The sequence below is a fragment of the Rutidosis leptorrhynchoides genome, chromosome 4, assembly GCF_046630445.1.
Source record: "Rutidosis leptorrhynchoides isolate AG116_Rl617_1_P2 chromosome 4, CSIRO_AGI_Rlap_v1, whole genome shotgun sequence".
NCBI lineage: Eukaryota > Viridiplantae > Streptophyta > Magnoliopsida > Asterales > Asteraceae > Rutidosis > Rutidosis leptorrhynchoides.
Genome location: NC_092336.1, coordinates 93,246,262 through 93,269,923, shown reverse-complemented (window position 1 = coordinate 93,269,923; position 23,662 = coordinate 93,246,262). Strand labels below are relative to the sequence as shown.

The 23,662-nt window shown below is 38.5% G+C and overlaps 1 protein-coding gene and 1 non-coding gene across 2 annotated transcripts; one reads left to right on the top strand and one right to left on the bottom strand.

Moving 5' to 3' along the window:
* The first annotated feature begins 6,467 nt into the window (after nucleotides 1-6,467).
* LOC139840813 (uncharacterized) lies at nucleotides 6,468-7,148 on the top strand. Its single transcript, XM_071831057.1, has 2 exons — nucleotides 6,468-6,893; nucleotides 6,993-7,148. The coding sequence occupies exons 1-2, from the start codon at nucleotides 6,468-6,470 to the stop codon at nucleotides 7,146-7,148; spliced, it is 582 nt and encodes a 193-aa protein (XP_071687158.1).
* A 14,006-nt stretch (nucleotides 7,149-21,154) lies between these two features.
* LOC139845766 (small nucleolar RNA R71) lies at nucleotides 21,155-21,261 on the bottom strand. The gene has a single exon (XR_011758524.1). It is a non-coding gene; the product is annotated as a small nucleolar RNA R71 (small nucleolar RNA).
* Between the last annotated feature and the right edge of the window lie 2,401 nt (nucleotides 21,262-23,662).

Here is a 23,662-nt window from a genome sequence, read left to right as displayed (position 1 = left end):
CCAGTTTTTGGTTCGATGTTCTATATTAATGGGAAGATTTTGATGCATGGGTTTGAGAATCATTTGGTTATGTATCGGGAACCTATGGGTTCTGGTGCGGCAGGTACGAGTGCAGCTGGAACTGCGGGTGGTTCGTCATCGGGACCTAGCACAGGAGCTGGTCCATCAGCTAGTACACATTTTGCAGGTTCTTGGTTCCCGAGTCAGGAAGGTTGGGACAGTTTGATAAACAGTGTGAACATAATGGGTTTAGATTATGGAGATGTTGCGGGTCTGGTAGAGAATCATGTGTTTCAGTATACTATGGATCAAGCTGATAATTCGGAGTTTCAGCGTGACATTCGTAGGCATAATGAGGTGGTGGAGAGACATAATGATGAGGTTAGTCGACATCATGAACGGATGTGGCAGAGTCAGCAGTGAACGGAGGAGCTCGCAAGGGCTAATCATTATGATATTGGGATTATTGCATATGGTGTTGATTGGGGACGCCATAACTCGCGTTTGTATTTTTCTAACCCAGAGCAGTATTATGGTACGACGAGTCAGGAGTCGGTTTATTACTATGATCAGAACCGTCCTGAGCATCCGCCGCGTTATAATGAGACAACAGCTATGAGGGATGCGCAGTTGAGGTTCCAACAGGAGTATCCGGACGGGTGTCCGAACAGGAGCGGTTCGGGAACCTCCGGATGGCCGTTTGATGACTACCAGGGATGAGGGCCTGCGTGCCTGTTGAGCATGTTGTATTTTGTTTGAAAACATTTTATTTGGTTATGTACTAAGATAATTATTTACTTTAATTATGTACTGTAAAATTATTCGAGGACAAGGCATTTCGGTTACCGGGTGGTGCCACCTTGTCCCGTTTTATGTAGTTTCTTTTATGTTTGTTAGGTTTGTGGTGAAACGATTTTCAAGTCTGGCATTAAGTTCAGCAAAACTGCATGATTGATGATATTGGTGTAAGGATCGGGAATGGACGATGTTCTTATGCTGGCAGTCAGTTCAGCACCATCTGTCACTGGCATTCCGCGATCAGTGGTTAAACTCGATAAGTTTTTATTTTCTTTCTCACCTAACCCTTTCGTTTTTAATCTATTTTTGATTTCAAGTAATGGGGACATTACTTGATCTCAAGTGTGAGGTGGGGATGTAAAATCTCTCGGGTTGGTTTTCTAAGGAATTATCAACATGTATGTTTTGAATCTAAAAGTCTTGACGTTTCACGGGTTTTGGTTGAAAAAAAAATGAAAAAAATTCGGAGAAAAAAAAAGAGAAAAGTTAGAGAAAAATAAAAAAAAAATAGAAAAACAATTGAAAATTCAGCCAAAACCCTTGTGTATGAAAGTTGGTTTTGATATGGCTTGATATTTTATGGCATATTTCGTGACTTCAAAGAAGCCAAAAGTGTTTCACATGTTCATTTTCTTGGACATGAAATTCTACGAGTTCGAAGAACTCAATAGTAGGTCACCTGTACCAAAACGGGTGTAAACCGTGAGAGAGCGGTGATTGCATAGCGTGATTATGACCGAATCACGAGCCAGATCAAAAAACATTTGGTTACTTGGTATAGCAGACTTCTGAAACTATACCATTTTATTATTACATCATCTAATGGTGTGATACTGTGGGAAGAGGAGCCTTGAGCTTCACCAGTGTTGTCCTTTTTAGGAACAATAGCTACGTGCTTGTGTTTGCTTAGACAACACAACCCATAGCCAAAAGCTATGGCACCTAAAGGTTTTTGTGATTTATCGGAAGTAAAGTCTTCTGAAAGATGTTTCAAACCGAGTGTCAATTGAAATAGATTGGCACTTCCGAGTGAGTTAGATCCACTCATTAAGGAAGTAAAGTCTTCTAACCATTTCACTTGGTACGTATACCTCTTAAGCTGTACCATTTCATTACCCATCATATCACGATGAGGTACTGTTAGAGGTGAAAGTCTTGAACTTTCAAAACATGTTCATTATTTTGAATGTGAAATCCTACATGAACATAAAAGTTCATACGTAGGTCACCTGCACCAAGGCGGGTGTCAACCGTATGAACGGTGATTGGATCGTGTGGTCAAAACCGGGCCATACGCTAGATCGAAAACTTATTTAGGGCGATCCTCATTGTTTCTCCTAACAAGGATAATGTTGCGTCCGACCACTTTATTTAACCATATAGGATGAATCCATTCCATCCTTAAGGGAGTCAAGTCTCTCGACCGACACACTTGATGACTTATGTCATAAGATGTAGTCCAGACCAGCTGTAGGTTGACGAACAGTCTTGAAAAGTCTTCTCTAACATCGGTTGGAAATCCACTAGGCCTCAGCATCAAACAGGGAGCTAGTGGTCAGAATTATCTCAATGAGGGAGATTTGTCTCGTAAAACGGGCCGGGGGGGAGGACACCATGATACACAAAATGTCAGTGATTCATCAAATCCCCGGAAGGATAATCTCCTTAAAGATTAATCAGCTTTTAAGCCTGATGAACTTCAATCTTTATGATTGACTTAACGGATTAGATGATTACCTCATGATTATCGATGATATCCGGACATAATGTGTATCCTCCTAAGCACATTATTTTCTTACCGACATCTCGCGATGTTAGGTACTGTGGGAGGCATTGGCTTGACCAATCGCGGGGTAGCCCGTACGGTTCTTTGGTTTGCTTGTTTCATCTTCTCGGCTCATGACTTCTACTTGTATCCCTTGTTTCATATATTTGAAGACATTATCAGGTTCGAGATCTTCTATATTTATTTGGATTACATATTTGGTACACTTGTTCGAATTATTATCATTGTGCCGATACTTTATTTGGGGATGTTGGAGATTTTGGGATTACAAGTGGAAGTCACATTGTTGATATATTCTCTTCAAACCGTACCCACGCTAGTTTCTCTTTTGGTTCATGTTCATTGGTTCTACTTACACTTATGAAGACGTTATCATTTAGTAGAAGATTATTTTCGAGTCGGATTTGCTTGAGGATAAGCAAGACTCTAGTGTGGGGTGATTTGATATTGCACATTTCTCGTATATTTATCATGGCAATATCCATCATTTTCTGTCCATTCGGATACGGTTTTGGTTATTATTCGCGATTATTTGGAAGATTATGATTTGAGAGCCGAGAAGTGTTATTTGATTGATTTATGGTATTTAGGGCGCGTTTACAGTAGTTTCTATGTTATCGGGTGACTTTGGTTGTGCTTTAGTCGAGTTATAAGTAAAAATGGGAAGAATTGTTGTGTACAGGGATGCGCACCGCGCTGGGGAGTGCGCACCGCGCAAATGTGCTTCAAAACATATCAGGATCTTTCAATTTTGTTCAGCGAATTTTATTTGGAGTGCGCATCGCGCACTTAAACGCGCGCCGTGCGTTTTCAGTCGGCCAAATTTTAAAACCTATAAAAAGGGTGCAGTTTTTTATTCTAGGGGTTATCTTTTTGGCAGCCGATTTTGAGAGCATTAAGGGCGATTTTCAGTCACTTTTGGGGAATTCCAAGGTCACTCTAACACTCCAATCATTCCGATTTCAAGGATCAATCTCAGCACTTATCAAGATTCATCGTGTTAGGTTGATTCTAAATTATCAAACAATGTTTTCTTTATTATTTCTTATCTTGATTTCTTTTGTTGCCATGGTTATTGGCTAAGTTATTTAATGTTTGTCTAGATTTATAAACCTATGTATTGGATGCTACTTATCAGTTATTCGTTTAATTTATGATGATTTGATGTTTGAATTAAAGAACGATTCTTATTAAAGCTAGACTTTTCGATTCAATTGGTTGTGTATTTGTTTGATAGGATGAGAGTTCATTAATTTAATGCATAAATTTACAATTGGGTTGTCTTAATTGATTGTTTGCTTACTCGGAGACGAGAGTAAATTGAATTCAAGAGGCTAGACGAAATAGGGGTGAATTATACACAACGAGAGTTGGTGTGATTGTGATTCGAGTCTTCATCTCAGTTGAAATAATTGGTCACAATTAGGAGGTCTTAGGCTACGGGGAATTCCATGTCGTGTAATCTTAATTGAAGTGTTTGCGCTGGGGAATTCCAGGTGAACCGACTAGATAATTCACATAAGTTAGATAACAACTGGGGCTTAACCTAAATGCATCCAATACTAGATGTAAAAGTTCTAGACAAGCATTCGTTCTCCTATTTGATTACAACTATCTCGTTTTTATTTGCTTGTTGCTTTAAAGCTTAAATCTTAAAATACCAAAAATATTGTTCTTTTCTATTCTTAGATAAAATCATTACTGATTTGGCTAATCGTTAAATAGCCACACAAAACTATTATCTAAAAATTTCCATTTTAATAGATTAATTTAGTTTAATTTCATTAGTAGCAACCTTAATTTTCACATTTAAACTGTCCTTGGAACGAATACGGATTTACCAACTTTATACTATTGCACGATCGGGTACACTGCCCGTTAGTGTGTAGTAATCCTTTTTAACTGGTATTTTCCATTATAAATTATAGACGCAATTTCACACATTAAGTTTTTGGCGCCGCTGCCGGGGACAGTTGTGTCGAAAATTAAGATTGTTATCTAATTGTTCTTAGTTTAGTTTTAATTATAGTTTATTATTACTTTTCGTTTATTCTCAGTTGAATCGATGCGTTTAATCAGTTGTTAGTTGTGATTTCGCAGATAACAGGTAGTGCATGCCACATACGCGTTCTTCAAATTCTCCTATTCTTCAGCCATTTGACGAACCCGAAAGAGAGTTATTTAGAGCGTTAAGTCAAGAGAAACAGTCTATAGTGGATTCATCAGCTTCTTCAAGTGATAATAAAATTCATTTGAGTAGTAGTTCTGAGACTGTGGTGCCCGATACACCACCTGAAATCAACGAAGCAGAAGACTCTTACGTTTCATTAGATATTTTCGAGACTGAAGAGATGGCTGATCAACCACCTCGTCCTCAGACTATGGCAGAAAAGTTAAAGGCCACCCGAGCTGGCCAAGGCCATTCGATTACTCAACCAAACATTGAACAACCTTTCCAAATCACAGGTCCAATTCTGAGTTTGATAGCTATTGATTGCCAATTTCATGGCAAGGATAGTGAGGATGCTAACGAGCATCTTCGTGTTTTCAATGATGTTTGTAACTTATTCAAGCTGAATCAGGTTACTGATACTTCGATCAAAACAAGGCTTTTTCCCTGGACTCTTAAGAGAGAAGCTAAGAGGTGGTTAGATAGTCTTGGGATGGGTTCGTGGATAAGTTTTTATCAAAGTATTTCCCTACGTCTCGAGCTGCTAGACTTCAAGCAGAAATTTCACAATTCAGACAAAAGAGCAGTGAAACACTATTTGATGCTTGGGACCATTATTCTAACATGTTACGCTTGTGTCCGCAACACGGGTTGAATGATCTACAAAAGGTCCAGATTTTCTATAAGGGTTGTGACATACCAACTTGCCAGAGCATTGATCAAGCAGCATGAGGTACTTTAATGGATAAGACAGAGGAAGAGGTGCTAGAAATAATTGATAAGCAAGCTGCCTACTCTCACGAATGGCATCAAGATCATGAGTCATCCCGTTCAGCTTCAGTTAAGAGAACCGAAACCACTGGTGCGTATGATGATTTTGGGTCTATAAATGCTAAGTTAGATAAATTTGGTAGGCATTTAAAGAAGATGGATAAGGATATTCATGGTATGAAGGTTGGTTGCGAATATTGTAGGGGATTACATTTAACAAAAGATTGTGATGCGGGGTTATCGATAGGTCAGAAAGAAGAGATAGCATTCATCAGTCAGCAGAATAATAATCAATTTCAAGGGCGTGCTTAGTTCAACCGCAACTTCAATAGTCCTTACAATCCTCAAGGTCGACAAGGGAGTAGTAGTAATAATTATCAGAATCAGCCGAGTGGAGGATTTCAACAGCAAGCTCCCGAATATTTTCAAAAGCCCCAAGCCGAAGAGAAAAAGTCTAATCTTGAAGCTATGATCGAAAAGCTTGTGATATCTCAAACTCAGCTTGTTACAACTGTTACTCAAAATAATGAGAAGAATGACCAAATGTTTCGGAATCAACAAGCCGCTATTCATAATTTGGAACAACAGATTGGTCAGCTTGCTAATCAAAGGAATGAGAGGAAACCAGGAGAGCTACCGAGTAACACGGATGCTAACCCGAAGAATGGGCACGTTAATGCTATCACCACCCAAAGTGGTTTAGCATATGATCCACCAAAGAAACCCGATGATTATGATTTGCGAGTTCCGTTAGTTAAGGATGGTGAACCGGTAGTTGTTAATGAACCAGAGGGGGATAAGGAGCCAGAACAGGTGATTGAGGAAGTCGCAAAGGTACTAGTAACAGTCGCTGCTAAACTGGTAGTTAAGGAGTATCAACCACCGCTCCCATACCCGAGGAAATAGAGGTTAGAAAAGTTAGAGGCGGAAAAGTCAAAGTTTATGAAGTTGATTAAGAAAGTGAATGTCAACTTGCCTTTTATTGATGTTATTGCGGGGATGCCCAAGTATGCTCAATTTATGAAAGATTTGCTCACCAACCGTAAAAAGATGGAAAGCATTTCATCCGTGACTTTGAATGCAGCATGTACAGCGGTGGTGACAAACCAACTTCCCGAGAAGTTGGAAGATCTGGGTTTTTTTACTATTCCTTATTTATTGGGGGATCTTACCTGTATGCGGGCATTGGCGGACTTGGGTGCTAGTATTAATTTAATGCCCTACTCTATTTACCTTAAACTAACACCTGGGAAACTTAGACCCACACGTATGGCCATACAACTAGCTGAACGCTCTATTAAATACCCTCGTGGAATTATAGAGAATATGCTAGTTAAGACCGGGACATTAGTTTTCCCCGCTGATTTTGTTGTTCTAGACATGGAAGTGGATGAAAGGATTCCACTTATTTTGGGTAGGCCATTTTTGAATACCGCTGGATGTCTAATTGATGTTTATGGCCAACAGTTGACCCTTAGAATAGGTGACCAAAAGGTGACTTTTGCTATTGATAAGGCATTAAAATACCCTGTGTCCTTAGATGATACTTGTTATTATTTGCAAACCGTGGACACGCATGTTGAGTTTTTGCAGGAGTTTCCAGAATTGCAGGGAACAGGATAATGTGAAATAGCAAATGGTGAAGAGGATATGTTGGATGAGATGGATTTGATGACCACCCTAATGGCTGAAGGTTATGAGCTAACCGAAGAAGAGCATGATGAGTTGGAGAAAGCAAATGCATACAGGAGTAAAACTTCAATTGAAGAACCTCCTGAATTAGAGTTGAAACCACTCCCAGATAATTTAGAGTATGCTTTTCTTGAGGAGGAGTCTAAACTCCCGGTGATTATTGTTGCCGATCTTTCTGTAAGTCAAAAATCTAAACTTGTTTCTGTGTTAAAAGCCCATAAACCAGCTATTGCATGGAAAATTTAGGATATCAAGGGTATAAGTCCCTCTTATTGTACACACAAAATCCTAATGGGAGATAACTTTAAACCGTGTGGGTAACGACAGAGGCGACTAAACCCGCACATGCAGGAAGTGTGAAACAACCCCAATCCGTTAAACCAAAAAAGGAGTACATTTTTTTTATATAAGTTAGGTCCCAATAGCATCCAAGTACACAACCATTTCAAAATAGTTTTCCGAATATAATTTATCATAATAACACGTTAACGTTTTATCTCGACTCTTGGTTTACAATTGACATCATACATCCTTATGAGAATGTATTTCATATACAAGGTTTGATTCGACACAACCAAACAATACGACCTCAAAACATTTATTCAACATCACGGTTAAGACACAATAGCCCAACCCGATACCAAGAGCATAATACCGAGGATCTACTAAACCCCCAATCCACATCCATATCCGAAAGCTACCCCATCGAGCCCAAGCGCTCCTACGCATCTAGTCTAATGACTAACTAGCTTCACAATCACAATACCTGTAAAAAGGTAAACAACGAGAGGGGTAAGCTTGAAGCTTAGTGAATGCAATAATTATACATATACATATATAATCTACTTACTTGCATGCACTTACGCAAATACCGCATACGAGCTAGCAACTCAACAACCATGCAATCACAATGCATACTAAAGTACCCGCAATTCAAAATAAGCTAGCATCACCAATAGCATATAGTTCACAATATAATATGCTAAAACTACAACACATAACACAATATGGTTAACCATACCCACGCTATGGTGCTACCGGATCTTTGGTTCACACCATACGTCGCATGCTATGGTGCTACCGGCTCTTTGATTCACACCACTACGCATTTGTCATGATGCTACCGGCTCTTTGGTTCACATCATAACTCTGAGTCATACTCACTCTAAGGTGCTACCGGCTCTTTGGTTCACACCTTAACAACTCGTGCTATAGTGCTACCGGCTCTTTGTTTCACACTACAACACACATACCATGATGCTACCGGCTCTTTGGTTCACATCATAGTACACTTGCACATGCTATGGCACTACCGGCTCTTTGGTTCATACCATAGCACACAAATAAATACACTATATACATACACGTATAATTATTCCACTCACCTCGAGACGCATGCACAAGTCATGTATGTAAAGTCGCCACCAAACGCAACCGAGCAAGCTTTTACCTAAAATATACATATAGGTATTCACACAATCAACACACATTCCCTTCAAGAGAATTTAACGCAAACGCCCTTAACCAACGGTTTATACCTACCTCCACAATCCGCCCATTTAGACTCCTAAGTGCAAAATACACCTTTTTATACATTTAACGACACCCGAAGGTCCAAAACTAAAGAGACTAGTTCATGCATTCCAGAAATGCCCAAATTCATCAACTTTAGCCATTAAACACATACTATCTCGTATACTACCCAAAAAACCCATTTCATGGTTGACCAAGTTTGACTTTATGGTTAAAATGCCAATTTGAACCCGAAATCGTTTTCAATGGTCTACTACCTCCAAATACGTCATTTAACACTCGACACTAGTGTATAAACATTCGTTTGACCCAAACTTGCATCATTGTCAATTTTGACCCAAATCGATTCATCCATTTTGACCTATGTTCCAAAAACACCTCTAATCACTAATAACTACTGATTAACTAACCAAAACACCATTTAGCACTTTAATCGAACCTTTAAACACTTAGTTTATCAAAACTCGATCCCAAGACATCATTTGACAAATGAACAAGGTCAATACTCGTTTTATCTAGTAAGCAAGTTCTCATGAACTTCAAAATCACCAATACTCTTCAAATCTAGACTCAAATCATCTTAGTGTTCATAAAACTTTCATTAATTAAACCAATTAACCAAAATTGACATTACATTTGTGTTCTTGCACTCTTTACAAAAAATCCACTAACCCCATTCTTGCAAAATCACTACATACGAGCTTGCAAGATCTAAAATAGCAACTATGAACACAAAACAACAATTAAAGTGAGTTAAATGCTTACCACTATGAGCACAAATAAGGGAGAAAGCAAGAACAAGTGATTACCAACCCGATCTAGTGATTCACCTTCAAAAACCCACTAAACCTCATCCTTCTCTCTCTAATCTCTCTCTAGGTTTGGAGAGAATAATGTTGATGGTGATGAAGTAAAATGAGCCACCAAACAACCATAGATCTGATTATAATGGTCTTGGGATGTTCATACGCGAAAAGACGAGTATACTTTTCATTTAACTCATTAAAAGGCTGAAAAGCATCAGATCATGCCTATTGCCGCGCCGCGGAGCAAACCCTCCGCGCCGTGGCCCAAAGGGTGATTTTAGATCACTTTTTAAGCTTTCTGGAACTCAAAATAGGCAATTGTCGCACCGTGGCCATTCTGGTCGCGCCGCAGCATTTGCCTGTTTCATCCGAACTTCAGCAAACTTGTTTTGGCCATAACTTTTTGACCGCAGCTCCGTTTTCGATGAATCAAATATCGTTGGAAACATAATAAGATTTCCTTTCTAATGGTAAGGTTTTGAAATATCAACTCAAACTTTATTTGGGGTCACACACCTTGTAACTTAAACAACGTCCAGTTTTCTTCGACATTCGAATAAGAAACACGTACACGCTTGGTACACTTCATGCACTCATCGTACAATCATCTTTATACTATTATACAAGCAAGTATGAATATTCTAAAGATCATCACGTACCTTGGACATGTATGATGAAAAAAGGGATGTTACATCTCTCCCCCACTTAAATTGGATCACGTCCTCGTGATCCTAGTCACTTAACCAATCCGAACCTACACTCTATAGTCCTTCGAAACACATCCAAAATCGATGTCCATAACAAATCCAATAACAATTTCCATTAATCCGAAGTTTTCACCACACACTAATAATCACTAGCGTGCATTACCGCAACATGCGATATTTCACGCGCTCAACGTTCAAACTGCCCCCATTAAAACTTTGTACTTTAACAGTCCATAACGCACCACTCAACCGGTCAATCAAGTATGTTCTCTATTTCAAGAACGAACCTCCCTCATTTCCGCAACCGGATTATTCCTTCAACGAAGAAATTTTGGTATCACCAAAATAATCACTCTAGGGAACACAAACTTTTCCATCGATCGATCCGCAAACAACCACCAGTCTCTGGATTAATCCAGGATGACAATAATACACCACGAACTAGGAAAAACATCAACACTCGACACAGGGTTTCTCCCTTAAACCCTACAACACATTATACACTACGGCTTCCTAGTAATAGCATGGAAACTATTCGTGTACCAGAATCTCGTCAACGGCGAATTATCATCATAACAATTCGCAATTTGCCACACTACCCACAAATATATTCACCTATGCGGGGTGAATCCTCCTTCCTAAACCGTCCGTTAAGGATGGCCTCGACATTTAAATAAAACTAACGGGTCATATCACTAGGGTACACACCCTTGCAAACAACAACATCCGCGTGTCTCGACGTGAGACAATCAGAACCGGCGCTCCCCGCCTCACAATCATCCACAAAGTGGAATAATCCACTGAAGATCCTCGCGATCACGTTTCCCTACAGGAAAAATACAGCAAACACCACAATACTAACATGTACCTACTCAATAGTACCATCCGGGTTTCATAGCAACTTAGATTTTCATTATGAGGGCACCCGCAATGACAACTTCATTCTCTCACTCCGAGATCTCAAGCTTTACATTTGGTCCCATACCGCACTCTGGTACTACACGACCACCTTGCTTAAAAAGAATTACACTTCATTCGATCCCATCATCACAACTCTACACATAACATTCCAAAATTGTAACTCACAATCGTAACGCAAGATCTCGAGTCAATATCAACAACCCGTCACTCTTCCTCGTTAGGGTTTCTGAATCTCTATTGAGGTCTAGCACGGTACACTCGGAGACTTCAGTATACAATACACCACCGGATCTTCCTCGGGCGGCAGTAAAAACTCCCCCACTTAGGATTCATCTTCACATTCTCACCGCCAAGATGATAACACCCCGCCGAATTACCATTTCGCAACACACGTGATCATTCTCATCATTGATCGTAAACACCGAATCACTGCAAATTCACTTTAGGCTCTCAGAGTCGTCATAAAAAATTACCAGAGATGTCGTACACATGACGATTTCGCACCTTCATACCACAAATCACAATCGACTGCCTTAATCGTTCGCAAAGCGAACTCCACCAAAGTCCTACATACGTCTCTATGCCTAAGCATACGTCACTCCGATAAATTAGTCGTGCATCTCAGTTGAGATCACCCGACCTTCCACTCAACGAACCTTTACCAACAATTGCTCACTCTTATGGAGAAGAGTGACCAATTCGACACAATAATTGCATCGACCAAAATATCAACACTTCATCATAACCTTTGGTCTTAACCGAACATTAAGTTCATCACCGGCTCGCCGGTCATCTTCACCCGTCTATCACAAGAGCAACCAGATTTGCTCATCCGTCACTTCATAGGAAGTGTTTACGGAAATGCCCTCTAACTTCGACTTTCACAATCTTCGAATTACTATCACCCGCCGATCACCATTGTAATCTCAGCTGCTTCCAAGGATATCTCACGGACACTGATGTGTGTAGAGGTGTATACGAAATAGTTATATTTTTACAACGAAATACTATTAAATATTACACAAGTTTTATTAATTTACGAATGTGATATACCTAAACCTTGCTACAACACTTATAGGCAGTGTACCTAATCGTAGAGTAGTGTAGTTTTTAGTAAGTCCGGTTCGTTCCACAGGAAGCTAGCTGAGTTTAACGCTATATTTTTAACAACTATATTTATATAAAATATATATAATTATATATAGTAATATTATTATAAAAGGGGGTTTTTACCGTTTAATGACCGGTTTATCGATTTTATATTTTAAGCGTAAAGATAAATGACGATAATATAAATGACAGAATTTAAATTGCGATAAAGTAAATTGCAGTAATTAAAATGAAAGTAAATAAAGGTACGATGAAATATGAAATAAAACAATTATGCTTATTTAAACTTCCGTAACCATGATGTTTGACGTTTTGATTTTAATTAATTGTTACCCGGGTTAATTGTCCTTTGTCCTGGTTTATTTGATACCTATTTGGTTTTTGTCCATAATAGTCCATCGGTCATAATTATAAAATGCTCGTCAAATTAACCTTATTTCCGAAGTCAAATATTCCAACTAATTAGGGATTCGAACTGTAACAAGGTTTTAATACTTTGTTTAATGATTACACCAGGTTATCGATTGCGTGTAATCCAAGGTTTTATTACTTTGTTAACAATTACATCAATTATCCTTGTATGTAATTCACCCCTGTTTTAATGAGATATGAATATTAATTTACCCACTTGATCAGAATGAATAATCAATTATCCAACCCGAATAATTAATTAAATGATCGTAAAAGATGTCGTATAAACGCCACTAAATAGGACATACATAATCATTTTAATAATTATTAGATTAACTAATTTGAAGATAGGTTCGACAGGTTCCAATGAGTTGTCATTAGATTAGACAATACCCCCTACCTATTAATAGTCAATAGTCCAATGTTCACAAGTGTCGGTCTTTTGTCCAAACCTTAATTATGGTACAAAATCCAATAACCCCATCTTAATATTTAGTCTAACATCACGATTACTTCGGCTCAAATAAGCATAATAATAACTTAGTTACGATACATTAATTTAAAAAGGAAGAACATAGCTTACAGCGGTGATTAATCGCGTAGCGTTTACACGGACATAGTTCCGACTTAAAACCCGTAAAATATTCTTACAATAACCTTATTAATATTAACTTAAATTAAAATTATAACTAAAATATAAATATAAATATAAATTGAAAGAGAGATAGATAGAAAAAGATGTCATCAAACTCATAGAAAACTGGCGAATTTATAGGATATGACCTGCTACAGTAAATCATGCGATCACATGAGATTTTAGTGAAATCTCATGCACTCGCATGAGTTTTGTGCCTATTTTCCACGCGATCGCATGGCCATCAGATACAGCTCACATATTTTTTGTTTGCTAGTTTGTCGACGTTATTTAATAAAATATATGATATATAAATAATTTATATAATTATTTAAATATTATATTATATTCTTGTGCAAAGTTGACTTGCAATTTTAGCTCCGTTGCGTCGCGCATTGATAGTTGGCTCAGGTCCCGGTTCTGGTTTTTCGAACGTCCTTTCGTATAATTTAATATCTTGTACTTTGCGTTTTGCGACTCGTACTCTTGTAATTTTGAGACGTTTCTCATCAATAAATTGAACCACTTGAATTATATCTTGTACATTTGAGCTTTTTGGTCATTTGCGTCTTCAAATCGTCGTTTTCTTTTTTTGTCTTTGCACTTATTTATTTAAACGAATATTACATAAAAATAGAACAATTGCAACTAAAAGTTTTACATATTAGAAGGATATTGATACTAAATATATGTTCCTTTTTAGCATTATCAAATATCCCCACACTTGAACGTTGCTTGTCCTCAAGCAATACATAATTTGAAATTAAATCACACTTCACTCGAATCACTTTTTTTATTTTCACACTTTATACATCAGTGATTTTGATACGGCGGTATGAACAATGATAGTAACGATGTGGTTTACAGTCCCACATGACTATGAAAATTTTGATCCTTTAAGGAAATTGGATCTTTATGAAAACATTTGATCTTTTGAAAATTCATTCTAGATTTTACCCTAGATAAGTTTTCCAGAATAACCCTTCACCGGTGTTTGCAAATGTTTTTGTGGGTTTTGTGGGTTTCAGATTTTAAAATTTTAGCTCAAAACTTGCGGTTTTGTGTCACCCACTTGCTAACCTTGTATTAGGAAAGCAACACGTCCAGTATACTTATTCCGTATATTACCTTTCAGTAAACTACCGTCCGCTTGTAAAGGAAAGCGCTGAACAAACAACTGTTAAGGCAATGTCCCGTGACATGCAGATAATTGTGGTCAAAAACGTGTCGGATGCAATTACTATTCTTTGTAGGAGCAATAGTAAAGATCATCCTATAATTTTTTAGTCTGGCACAAGGTCCTATCTTCGACCATGCTATGCAACCACCGTTCTTACGGTTGACACCCGAATTGGTTCAGGTGACTTAATGAATTCCAGGTGAATTCTTAGGATTTTACGTTCAATGGTAATGAACGCATTGAAAATGGGTTTTCATAAAACAAATCGGTTTGTAATTTGATCAAAATATTTTCTCGTTCAAGCTCGAGTTTAGATATCATCGAATTCCATGAGTTTGTAATTCTCAATCTTTAAAGTCAATCTCAAGGATTGAGTAATATCAGACTTAAAAGCTAATTTTTGATCTTTAAGGAGATTATCCTTTCTGGGGGTCTGATTCATTAGTCTTATCAAGCTAATTTGCACGGCGCCCTCCCCATTTTACGAGACAGATCCTCTCATGGTTAGGATAAGTCTGACCACTTGGCGACCCTGTTTGATGCTGAGGTCCGTGGATTTCCTGCTGATTTTAGAGATGACTTTTCTAGATTTTTCGTCAACCTACAGCTGGTCTGGACGACAACTTCTTGACCTAAATCAAGAAGCGCGTGTCTTTTTCGGAAGACTTTACTTCCTTTTAATGATGAAATTGATTCATCGTGTAGATCCATCTATTCTTTCAAAGGTATTACAATAAATCGGGTAAAACTGATTAGTTTAGTCCAAAGCAAAAGTACATACAATAATCTTGTACAAATATGTGATATATGTTTTGAAGAACTTGGTAAATTCTTCCCACACTTAGCTTTTATTTATATTTTTCTTTGCCTTTTTATTCTCCTTTATTTCATTTTAAATGAATTCAAGCGTTTTGGGTTGTTTTTCCATTTATGTTCTCTCCGAGGTAACAATAATTTCGGTATTATATTCTAGTTTTATCGTTCATAAATATGTATAAACATGATTTTGAATTCATTTAGTTGAAAATTTTTCAAATTTTTACAAAATTTAGCAATTTAACTAAGTGTAAACCCGAGAGAATTTATAACCCTTCCCCACACTTGAGATCATGCAATGCCCTCATTTGCATGAAATCAGTAAAAATTTAAATTCATGAGGGTGATTAGTGTAGAAAAATGATTAAAAATATCGAGTTTACAAACATATTGTTTTATATCACATTTGATCTTTTACGTCTTGTCGTTAAAATTAGTAGCTTTTGCTGAACTTTAATGTCAGTCTTTGAAAATGCGTTGTTTTACCCTGTTTTGTATATAAGATAAACTACAAACATATATAATATATATATATATATATATATATATATATATATATATATATATATATATATATATATATATATATATTTTATAAAATCTTTATTTATTAAAACAATTTAAATGAATAATTTTTTAAAAATTTTGTTTCCTTTTACTTTAGGTAGTTTCGGTATGTTTACCTAGTCCGTCCCTCGACAAAATTTAAAATTTGTCGTTTTTAAAGCGATTGTTTTAAAAGCAAAGATTTTTGGGTTTTTTAATTTTTTTGGTATACTTTAAATCAATAATATTAAAAATAATGATAACAAAATTTTTTGCCCCGCCCTCGGGTAAAGCAATTTCGGTTCCATGAACTAGTCTTTAACTTATGATGAATTTTAGAAATCATTTTTTTTAACTTAATGAAATAAAGTAATTTTTGTTTTTTTAAAAACACACAAAAATTAAATTTAAAAATGCATATAAATTTCATACGAAACCTACAAAAATTCAGAATGGGGGGAGAAAACCAGTTCTTTAGTGTCTGCTAGTGGAAAAGACCAATCGAATTCTATTCTCGAAACTACACGAGAACAGAACAACTAACCCTAGACAGCATTATTTCTTAGAACATTTGAATCTCCCCACACTTAGGTAGCTGTGGTGTCGAAATTGTGGTTAACTTCATTGTCAATTTCTCTTGGACCATAATCAACTTGCATATCTGTGACTTTTGCTTTAAGCCATTGGTCGGATTCTTGTGTAACTTCCACAAATTCAACTAGTTTCGCCTTTTCTTTAGGCGATAGATTGGATACTAACCGGTTACGTAACTTAAAGTTCCCCTTGGTTCTAGCATCGCGAATTCGTTTAATAAGTTTCTTCATTGAACTGTTAATAACGGAGTCATTTAATTTCGTATCAACAACGGGGTTATTTGTTATCAGGTCATCATTAGGTTTTACTTCATCTTCCCCACACTTAGGCATTTTATTATTGTTAAGCACTACCGTTGGAGTTGGTAAAACAATATGCTTCTCATCGATCGTTTTTGTTGGTTCAACGGTTTTGGTTAGTGGAGATTTAGACTTTCGACTCATAAAGGTGATTTATTTGTCATCATTACTAAGTGTCATTCTACCCTCTCTTGCATCAAATAACGCCCCAGTGGATGCTAAGAATGGTCGACCTAAAATTAGAGGAATGTTTGAGTCCTCTTCAATATCAATGACAATGAATTCGACTAGAAAGGTTAAATTACCCACTTGAACGGGTAGGTTGTCAGCGATTCCAACTGGGTGCCTAATGGTTTGATCAAAGAGTCGGACACTCATCTTTGTTGGACTTAACTCACCTACTCCTAATCTCTTATATAATGAAAGAGGCATAACACTTATACTCGCACCTAAATCTGCTAGTGCATTATACATGACACAATCATTAAGTAGACAAGGAACAATAAATTCACCCGGATCACCCAACCTGGGTGGAGGTTTTGGTGGAACTGTCTTCACCGAGTTTATCTTTACGGTTTTTGTTTCTTGCACTTTCTTATTCTTCTTCTTCTTTCCAGAGGTATCACAAACTTTATTACCTATTACTTTCTCATACTCAACTCCTTTTCTTAGAAACGGGATGGGTGGTCTGTATGGTGCCACCACTGGCTTTACATACTCGGGTGGTGGTGGTGTTGTAACTTCTTCATTGTTACTCACATCTAAAACCTTCCCATCTTCTGATGCTGGTTTTTCAGAATTCGTTGATACCATATTAACATTCTCATTCCGAGGATTTACTTCAGTATCAATCGGTAGCTTTCCTTGTTCCCTCTCACTCATCATGCTAGCAAGAGTACCTACGTATTTTTCTAGATTCAAAATGGAAGCTTGTTGAGTTCTTAGTGATTGATCAAACCTCTCATTTGTTTCAGTTTGAGATGTTATAAATTGTGTTTGAGATTCCATTAGCTTTGCCATCATTTCTTCTAGATTTGGCTTTTTCTCTTCGGTTTGTTTTGGTGGTTTATATAAGCCAGGTCTTTGTTGATTGAAAGTGTTGTTTTGAGTTGGTTGGTTATTCAGACCTTGTTGGTTGTACGAGTTATTGTTTGGCCCATTTGGATTGTAAAGAATGTTTTGATTTCGATTGAAGTTTGGCCTTGGCGGTTGATAATTATTTTGATAATTATTTCCCGGCCTTTGATTCATGTAGGAAACATTCTTACGTTGTTCCATCGTTTGCTCAATGTGACAATCTTTCGTTACGTATAGTCCACCGCATTGCTCACAACTGATTCGTATTGCGTGAATATCTTTATTCATCTTTTCCATTCGTCTTTCGAAAACATCTATTTTTATGGAAACGGAATCAAAGTCATGGCTAGAATCGGCTCTAGCCGCTTTAGATGAACGAAAGATATCTTTTTCCTGGTGCCACTCATGCGAGTGGGAGGCTGTGTGATATTGGCTAAAAAGTCACGTTTTCACCCCGGTAATAAGGCCCAAAAACAAGAAAGATTCGAACTTTTTCGGCAAAATACCCACTTCGTCAGTTATAATTGAAGAACAAGTAATTACGAAGGCGGTGCAAAAAGAATCAAGAGAATCGGAGCTAAAACAAAGATTCTAGAGCGAAAACGATGAAAGACAAGAAATCAAGTTACGATCCAGGAAATCAAGGCTGACCAGCAAGCCATACGGCCTGCCATACGGCCTGCCAGTATGGAAATGGCCTGCCATATACGTGCCACCACACGAGCCACCATACGGCCTGCCTTGCATACGGCCTGCCAAAAACGGGCTGCCATACGCCCTGCCATACGCCCTGTCAGGCGTATGCCGGCAAATTCCAAGTCTATTTAAAGGGTCTTTGTCATTCATTCCAACACACACTTCAATTCACTTCTTTCTCTCTCTTGTACAATATTAGTCATACTCTCAAGGCCTTCGACTCCGTGCGGGAAACCTAGTACCCAGAGAAGAATGCTGAAGATTGTATTAGGAGCGGTCTGGAGTCTTGAAGTTGTCACTTTTGTATTCAGAACTCGTTTAATCTACTGGTACTTCTATCCTTTATCTTATATAATTTTTTATGATATTATTGCCATGATTAGCGAGTAGTTATCTTTAGTGTATGCTATGATGTAAGCAGTTATAATGCCGAAATAATATTATGGTCTGTGTATGCTGTCGAAGTGCTTTCCGATTATGCTTTAAACTCAATCGCTTTTCCAACTAATAGAATGTAGTTATAGGCTCTGTTATTGGGAAGTCGCGAACCCCGATTCATAGTACACTATATGTGTCACCCCTTGGTAAGAGAAGTCTATCGGATACAACGTAAGATCGACCGAGGCACACCGGTTGTAGTAAGTCTATCGAGCTTTGGATTCCGACTGAGGACTCTTTCGTAGTGAATCATCTGACTAGACCCCTAGTACATTGTCGGTCCTAGACCATGCTAGTGTAGTCACCAAGCATATAAACTTCGTACGTGCACGCTGAAGCACATCGGTTGTTGTAAGCTGTACCTCTGCTAAGTAAGGCCATGGAACACGGTTAGTGTTGACCAGTACACTGCACCATAACGCGGTCTCAAGCATTGCACCCCGCTTGAGGGATCCTTAGTTAATTAAGGAACTGTTTGTTTAGACACACAAAGGATTGGACCGTTAGGATAACCGAACGTGTTCATGGAATTCAGACTTGACTTGGCCATGGTGTTCTTTATGGTTGAACTCTTTTTAAGGGCCTAACTATCTTTTACCAATCATTAACGAAAGCATTGAAACACATCACGTCTCTCGGATATGGTAAACCATGTATTCTATTATGCTTAAGAAAGTTTAGACCATTTTGGAATGTTAATGCGTCACCCAACCGAGTCGCTCAATTGGATGAGCCGCCTGAACGTGTATGCCTGTAGTCAGACTGCACGGGCGTCGGGGGTAAGGGACGTTGCTGTCTACTCAGAATCTTCAAGCCTAACGCAGTACCCAGTGACATGTCTTATGACAGGGGTGTTTAGGACCAGTGTAATGAATACAAGGCCTCTGCCTATTCATGAGCCAACATTCTATAATCTCGGCAGAATAACTAATGAAGTCATAGTATGCACTTACTTTAACCTTATCTGAATTACAAATTTTATCGCATTTACTTTATCTATCTTATAAATTAGAAAATCCCAAAATAAATATTCACTAATCCTTAACTATCTTAGGTTACAATATAGGTTCGATGTTACTGATATCTCAAAAATACGACTCTAGGTCATACTTCCTTACTTATAAGGAGTAGTAAGATTTAGGCCCCGCTAAATATAAATTTAAAACAGTACCCTCTCTCACGAGTGGCTGATCCTGGCGAGCCGTGGCCTAACGAAACCGCGCAAATACAAACCATCCGTTTCGGCCATATCAAGAGTGGTACCTAGTTTTTGGCGCCGCTGCCGGGGAACTGGTATCAGGCAATACTGTTTTCAATCAAACTTATTCACAAGCATTTAGTGGTGTCTAAGAAAGACAATTATACACGGACTTGGTTATTGGATTTTCCGAACAGTCGCCAATTATATTGGGACCAAAAGGATCCTGCCTCTTCGTAGTCGGCCTGGCCACTTGGTTTGTTGAATAGTTTGTGCGGAACTTTGTTACCGAAATACCAGGGAATCAGTAGCCAGAACCAAAAACATATTCCACCATAGGATAGTTAGTTAATTAGATTAGATTACTTTAGATTACTCTAGTTTACCTTAGATTAGACCACCTTAGATTACCTTAGATTACCTTAGAATTTAGTTTAGCTTATTATAATTTAGCTTATTTACAAAAATTAAAAACAAAAAGGCATACCCAGTGTATGACCCAAACCCGATCTAGACCAGGGCCGTTGTTATTCGTACCTGATCCAGACGCAATAATCTCTAAAGCACGCAAGGAAGCACGAATTAGAAACCAAATGGCGTTACGCGTTACTTTAGCAGAAAACACGAAACCCTCGATTGAAGGTCGAGGAGGACCAATCAGATTTCCAGAGATTCAAGGACACTCGTTCGAGTTAAAACATCACATCATCCAGCTCATTCAGAATAGCTGTCAATTTCATGGATTACCAAATGACGATCCTAATTCTCACCTTGATAAATTCATATCTCTTTCGAACTCCTACAAACAGCCAGGGATAGGACAAGATATAGTCCGGCTATACTTGTTCCCCTATTCTCTCACTCATCATGCTCAAACTTGGTTTGAAGGACTGGAAAAAGACTCCATCACGTCATGGACGGAGATGGCGACTAAATTCCTAACCAAATATTCCCCTCCTTCTAAACAAACCAAACTGAAGAATGACATTATTAACTTCAAACAAAGTTATGATGAATCTCTTTACACTGCATGGGAGCGTTTCAAAACCCTGCTGAAGAAATGCCCTAATCACCAGTTAGAACGGTCAGCCCAAATCTGTACCTTCTACAATGGTCTTACAGTAAATCATAGGACGACGATCGATGCAGCAGCTCAAGGGAATCTGATGAACCAAACCGCAGATGAAGCAAGTGAATTGCTCGAGAACATGACGATGCATCATCATGACTGGAACAGTGGTGAAACAACTTCATCATCTACCCCACTCTCTGCACTTAACAATCAAACGGAGGCCATCAAATCCCTCACAGATAAGATGGAATCTCTTTCCAAGCAACTCGGAGAATTGAAGACGTAACCGCAGCAGGTTAACCAAGCTCAGGCTTGTGTTAATTGTACCAACCCACAACCTACTGAAGACTATCAAGTTGAGTACGAAAACCCTGACGGTTCAGTCTGTTACGTTCAATACCCAGCTCGTCCACCAAATCCCGGATTCAATCAACCACCAAGGGTTAATCAATTTCAGCGAGGCAATCAATCTTTCTGCTATCGCTATCCACCTTATCCAGCCCAACAATCTCAATTGACCTACGATCAACCACTTCCACTCACTGGTCCCCCAGTTGAGGAGAATTCCCTACCACCCAGATTACAAAAGCAGCTAACCCCACTCTCGGAGCTGATGATCAGTTAACTCAGTTCATCCAAGGACAACAACAGTTAAATCAGAGAACTGCAACCAGATAAGATCAGACGGAGATACTAATGAGAAATCAATTGGCTCTGCTCAAAAGTTTAGAAACGCAGCTCGGACAGTTATCACAACGCCTTGAAACCCGACCGTAGGGAAGATTGCCAAGTAATACTATCCAGAATCCCCACATAAAAGAAACAAAGCAAATGGATTCCGTAATCCCAGAGGAAGAACTACAGAGAAGGTCAACTAGGCTCAAGAACAAATCAACATATACTCAGAAGCTGACCCCTAAAACTCCAGTTCGCGTACCTTATCCTGAAAGGCTACAAGAAGAACCATCCAAGCTTTATTCCTTTAGACTAGATGGAAGATTCTTGGACACTATGTCCAAAGTTCCCAACCAGAAGAGATACATCCGAAGGCTTCTATCTACAAAGGAGAGGATACCAGACTCTAACAAAATTCCACTAAGTGAAGAATGCTCTGCATTACTCAGAAACTCTCTACCACCTAAGCTAGGAGATATGGGTCAATTCGTTTTCCCGTGTTCAATCTACCAATCTGGAACCATTCATGCGCTAGCAGATTTAGGAGCAAGTATCAACCTAATCCCCTACTCTCTCTACAAGAGATTAGAGTTAGGAGATTTGTCACCAACCAAAATGACAATCCAACTTGCCGATCATACAATTCGATATCCTAAGGGCATAGTTGAAAACGTCTTGGTGAAAGTCGACAAATTCTTGTACCCTACGGATTTCGTAGTAATGGATATTAAAGAAGACCTACACACCCCAGTAGTGTTAGGAAGACCTTTCATGAATACAGCTAGGACTGTCATTGATGTGTACAATCAAACCATGATCTTACGATCAAATGGGGAGAGCGTTACCTTCAAAATTGACCGACCAACCGATCTTTCTGGACAGGCAGAGATGTTTGCTATTTCCACCAGACGGATCACTTCCGATGATGAGTCATTACCACCAGCTGACGATATCGAGATGGGTGTCGAATCACAGTCTATAGACGACCCAGAAATGGAAGAAGAGGATCTCAGCGAAGAAATAGAGGAAAAGGAGGAATCTGAAGAGGAAGAGGAAATGGAAGACGTAAAAGAAACTGCGACAACACCCGTTCCAAGCACTGAGCGTCATGAAGAAATAATGAGGCTTGAAACGGCAGATCACAGTTTAATCATTCGCTTCAAAAAGAAGAACGACAAGGCTGAGGTTAAGGATATAGAAATTGATCCTGTAAGTATCAAAGTGGAGAATCAGAATACTGAAGGAACCCGTTCATCAGACGCATCCTCAGAGGAACCGGATACCGATGATGACGAGGAAGAGCATCACGAAGACATTCTGACTAACTCACACTCTCCAACCGAAGTAGATCAAGGGGAGCCGGACTCTTCTTCAGATCAAATTCCGGTTATATCCACACATGCAGACATGATTACCTTCATTAATGATACCGATGAATTTGAAGACATTCTCGAAGCCATCTGAAAGTCAACCATTGATTTTTCGCTACGCTTAACAGAACGAATCATGGCTATCAGAGAAGAGCACCACCTCTATCTCCGAAGAAAAGACAATGATGTTGAAATCCTAGAAGAACTCATTCAAGACTTTATCAACTCTCTTCACGATCATATCTATCACGAAGAAAGGCAACGAGAGCATAATTCAGTGGTTCGCACTATTCTCAAGACAAGATTCTGTCGAGATCAGAAGATCATTTACTTTAAGGTTTATAATGCCTTAACCGGATCTG

What these genes read in the sequence shown, in the direction of transcription:
- LOC139840813 (XM_071831057.1), top strand. Translation starts at nt 6,468, where the DNA reads ATGAAGTTGATTAAGAAAGTGAATGTCAACTTGCCTTTTATTGATGTT. An exon ending in TAGTTTTCCCCGCTGATTTT is followed by an intron (nt 6,894 to 6,992) that starts GTTGTTCTAGAC and finishes TATGGCCAACAG; the next exon opens with TTGACCCTTAGAATAGGTGA.